This window comes from Monoraphidium neglectum (genome assembly GCF_000611645.1).
Source record: "Monoraphidium neglectum strain SAG 48.87 unplaced genomic scaffold scaffold04403, whole genome shotgun sequence".
Taxonomy (NCBI): Eukaryota; Viridiplantae; Chlorophyta; class Chlorophyceae; order Sphaeropleales; family Selenastraceae; genus Monoraphidium; species Monoraphidium neglectum.
The window spans coordinates 1-4533 of record NW_014009226.1 but is presented as its reverse complement, the minus strand read 5'-3'; the positions used below and the strand labels follow the sequence as shown (position 1 = coordinate 4533).

The 4533-nt window shown below is 69.2% G+C and overlaps 2 protein-coding genes across 2 annotated transcripts; one reads left to right on the top strand and one right to left on the bottom strand.

The window, feature by feature from the left end:
• Positions 1-19: 19 nt before the first annotated feature.
• On the top strand, positions 20-1522 carry MNEG_14324 (hypothetical protein; the record flags this gene model as incomplete). Its single annotated transcript, XM_014037205.1, has 1 exon — positions 20-1522. A coding segment is annotated over one exon (1503 nt), but the record flags the coding sequence as incomplete, so codon positions are not given.
• Positions 1523-4172: 2650 nt separating this feature from the next.
• MNEG_14323 (hypothetical protein) lies at positions 4173-4391 on the bottom strand (the record flags this gene model as incomplete). Its single annotated transcript, XM_014037204.1, has 1 exon — positions 4173-4391. A coding segment is annotated over one exon (219 nt), but the record flags the coding sequence as incomplete, so codon positions are not given.
• Positions 4392-4533: the final 142 nt, after the last annotated feature.

Here is a 4533-nt window from a genome sequence, read left to right as displayed (position 1 = left end):
CCCACCGCCTCCTCCCCAGTGCCCGCCACCCGCTGACCTTCCGGTCGGCGCGAGCTCCGCCGGGGCGGCGGCGGCGACGGCGGCAGCAGCGCCGCCGCCGCGCCCGCCGGCTCGCAGGTCGGGCCAGAACGCGCTCATTCGCTGCTACGTTCGCCGCCAGATAGTGTCGAGCGGCTTGGGGGGCCGGCTGCACCGCTTCTCGCTGTTCCAGGGCGCGGATTATTGCAAGCCTGACGCGGGCCGCTTCCTGTTGGGCGCCCGCCAGGAGAGCAAGCAGCGGTACAGCCTTCACCTGGACAAGGCGATGGATGGGCGCCCGATGGCGATGCTGGGGACCAACATGATGAGGACGGCGTACAGCCTCTCGCCAGATGGCGCGGGGTGGCTGATGGCGCCCCTGGCGCTGGCAGGGCCGGCCGGCGGCGGGCGCGAGGCGGGTGCCGCGCGGCGGCCAGGAGATCGGGACCAGTGCCGCAGCGAGCGCGGGGACGCGGCCGCCGACGCGGTCGGTCGGGGGCCCTGGGTGGGGGCCCGGGCGGCGGCGCCGCTGGTGCGCGTGCTGTATAAGGTCCGTGTCCGCGGCATGATGCTGCCGCGCCGCATGACGGTGGAGGTGCCCCAACCCCATGATGCGCAGCGTGAGCAGCAGCAGCAGCAGCAGCAGCAGGATCAGCAGCAGCGGCAGCAGCAGCAGCAGCAGCAAGGCTCGAGGCGCCCCGCCGAGCCCGACCCGGCGCTCGCCACGGAGCGCGGCATTCCTTCGGCGTGGCCCCCGCCGCCGCCGCCCGCCGTGGGCGTGCCGCTCCGCCTGGCGCGCGCGGCGACGCTCTCGGGGGACCTGGACGTTCCCGTGCCACTGGCTGCCGCGGGCGACGAGGGGCGCGCCGCCTCGTTGGACGCCGCCCCGGCGTGGCGCCCGCGCCGCGGCGGCGGCGGCAGCAGCAGCGAGGACGGCGAAGGGGAGGAGGGTGGCCGCGACGATGTGCGGCGCGGCGGCGACCAGGCGGGGCGCCGCGGCGGCGGCCGCAAGCCGCCGAGGGCGCTGCGGCAGCTGGAAGAGCAGCAGCAGCAGCAGCAGCTGCAACAGCTCTCACAGCAGCACCAAGTACAGCAGCAGCAAGCCCAGCAGCAGCAGCAGCAGCAGCAGCAGCAACAGCAGCAGCAGCCGCCGCCGCTGGTGTTGGTCAACAAGCCGCCCCACTGGAACGAGGCGCTGCGCTGCTGGTGCCTCAACTTCCGCGGCCGAGTCAAACTCGCCAGCGTCAAAAACTTCCAGCTCGTGCCGGCGCCGGCCCCCACGCCCGCCACCGCCGCCCCCTGCCCGCCGCCCGGCCCCCAAGCTCCCCAGCTGCCCGGCGCCGGCGCCGCGGGCGGCGGCGGGGCGAGCGGGGGCGGCGTCGTGATGCAGTTCGGCAAGGTGGACGCTGACGTGTACATTCTTGACTACAACCCCTGCGTCCTGACGGCGGCGCAGGCGTTTGCCGTCGCGCTCACGACGTTCGAGGCCAAGGTGCTGCTGTGACGTCAGGGGTGACGTCACAGTGACGACGCGCCTCCGGCGCCCGCACTGGGCCCCTCCGCGCGACCGGGTGTTGAGGCTGGGTGGGACAAAGGCGGCGGTTGCTCGCGCATGCGCGCGCGCTCCCCTGAACCGAGCGCGCGCCGCGCCGCACGCGCTGCGCTGCCCCCCCTCGCGCGCCTGGCTGCACTAAGGGGGGGCACTTGCCGCTGATGTGGCTGCAGGGAACCGCGTTCAAGACCCTGTGGCCTCCCGAGGGGCAAGGGAGCGGCATGCCACCAGTATCGGTTTGGCCGCTCGCTCGCGCGTCGTCAGCGCGTGTTGGCCTCGCCTCTGCCTCAACGCCGTGCGGTTCTTGCAGCGGGATCTGGGGCTCTCACGCCCCCGCCGCCGCCGGGCGGCGGTTGTGCGTCGAGGCGGCTCTCCTAGATTGCGTAGGAAATACAGTAAGCAGCCTGTGCACATAATCACATGCAAGATAGCAGCCATGCCGGCCGGACCCTGCTAGTGCGGGCCACTGCGATAAGCCTGCCCACGCTCCCCCCATCCAGGCTGTTGCCAAAACTCCCCCCTCCCCGGGCTCCTGATAAACCCTGGGCTGCGGGGCATCTGTTGATTCTGTCGCTGATGTCACCGTTGTCGCTGCACAGGCGGGCCCTTCCCTTGGGCCGGCGTCGCAGCTGCCCCCGCTCCCGTCTGCCTTATTCGTCGCAAGCGGTCGCCGGTTGATTAGCGCGCCGTCCTCCAGGCCGACCTCGGCACGCCCCTCTCGCAGGCCACGACACACACACAACAAAACCTTTTTTTCCCCGCAGCGCCGCCCAAACCTGCCATGTGCGTTGCACCCGCCGCCGCCCCGAACCGATCAGCGCGGGCGGGGCGCCCTTTCCCGGTGCCGCGGCTGTCCGTTGTTTTTGCTGCCTCGCGCGACGCATCTGTTGCGCAGGCACTCATAGGGAATAAATATTTGAGCTTGCCCCTCGTTGCATCACGCCGTGCTTACCCCACACGGCAACCCCAGGAGATATCGCAGCCCGGACATACCGCAGCCCAGACCCCTACCGCGCTTTCCGCCCGCCGCGCGAGCGCTGTGTCGCCGCCGCGCAAGCGCTGCACGCATGCGTTTGCAGCGTTTCCAGGCGGCGGAAAGCGAAGAGCGAGGGTGCGCCGCGTTGTTCAGTTGTCTCGCGCCCCTCTTCCACTCATGTGTGTAAGTGCAAAGGTTGAAAACGGTGTCACACCACTAGCGCTGCAGATGAACCAGCAGTGTAGCACTCACGGCAGCGCTGGCACCGCGAAGCGAGGCACGGGGCTGCGGCAGCAGCAGGGCTGCAGATGGCACGAAAGGCGGCCCTGGTCGGTGTGCGAGGCGGGGCAGCTCAAATGGCTTCATCACTGGGGGCAGCTTTTCGTTGGGGATGGGCGGTGCGGCAGAGGCCACACGCGTCCAGTTGTGGGCCGAGCACCCCGAGCAGAAGCCGGGCAGCCAGGCGTGCCTGCTGCTTGCTTTAGACCTACCTGGCGGCTGCTGGGGCAGGGTGCAACCGAGCGCGCGGTCCTTCACGTGCGCCCGCCACCAACCAAAGTATTCAAATGTGTGTGCACCCAGTTTGTACATACTCTGGGAGGGACATTCATGCAGGTGTGTGCTACTAGGCAGCGGCGTCAAGCTGTGCATGCGCGATGACAGCCCCCAGTGTCTGCGAGCTGCAGGCCCCGTGCTGCAGAAGGGCTCTGGCGCTGCTGATGATGCTCTGTGCTTGCTTCCAAGCCTTGTGTGTCTCACCGCCCGTGGCCGCCGCATTCCACGAATGCACGCACGCGCGTATGCACCTGCACGCATCTGCAGGCCTTCCACAGGGCCAGCACTCCCAGTTGGTGCGCGCCGTCGTGGCAACGGCCTTCCTGCCCTGCACTCTGCACACGCAACATTCAGCAGCAGTGGTAGCGGCAGCAGAAGCGGCAACGGCAGCGGCAGCAACAGCAGGGTGATTACAGAGGGTGATGCCGCTGGGATTGAGCGGCGTGCGCCATCCCACGGAGGACACGGTCCCGTCGCAATAATTGGGCTGAGGCCTCAATAGGGTTGACACGGTATAGCTGTCACGGCCGACGGGGTTGCGCTGCCCAACCACCACCGGCTCTTCTCAGCCCCCCGTTTGCAGTGTTAGGAAGCGCAGCGGCCGCGCCGGCGGCCCCTGGCGTCGTGTCGCGAGCGCGTGGCGGACTGCCGAGTGTCGACCCGTTACAGCGGGAAGGGACCGATTGATTCACATTTGGGTCTGATTGGACCGTAACAAAAGGAGGGCGGGAGGAACCAGGGGCCCAGGGTGCTGCCGCGCGCGAACACTCAAGGTCGCCACGAGCGGACAGCAGCCGCCGCCCTCGGCCCTTCCTGGAGCCGCCGGGCAGCCGTCGATTCGCAGCAGGTGATACATCGCGGGGGAAAAGGACAGATGCGGACACGATAACACTCTTCATGCCTGGCGCAAGTCGTCAGCGGCATGGCAGCAATCGAAGCAAGATTGGCCGCCGAATCAGAAAGAATTGACATCCCATATGCTGACGCATCCTTGCTCTGCCTCGCCTACACCGCCACCGCCCCGCCGCAGGCCAAACACTTCATCGCCCCACCCCTCGCGCCGCCGCGCCCTCAGTGCCCGCCGTGCGCCCCATGCCCGTGCCCATGCGCCCCGGCTCCGCCCTCCCCCTCGGCCGCGGCCAGCGGCGCGAGCCCCGCAATGGTGGCGCCCTCCGGCGCCGGCTGCGCGCCGCCGTGTGCGGGGTCTGGCAGGGCGGTCCACTTCTCCTGGTATCGGCCGCACTCCTCATCGGTCAGGAGGGCGCCGTCAAGCTGCGCGCAGATCTTGGCCTGAGGGTTCAGGGTTTAGGGTTCACGGCGGTTTTGTCGAGGGGTGGGAGTTGAATGCGGAAGGGAGGGGGTGGGGATGTGGTTGGGTGTGTGAAAGTGTGGAGGCCGTGTCTTGAGTTACGGCGAAGGGGGGGGGGTATGC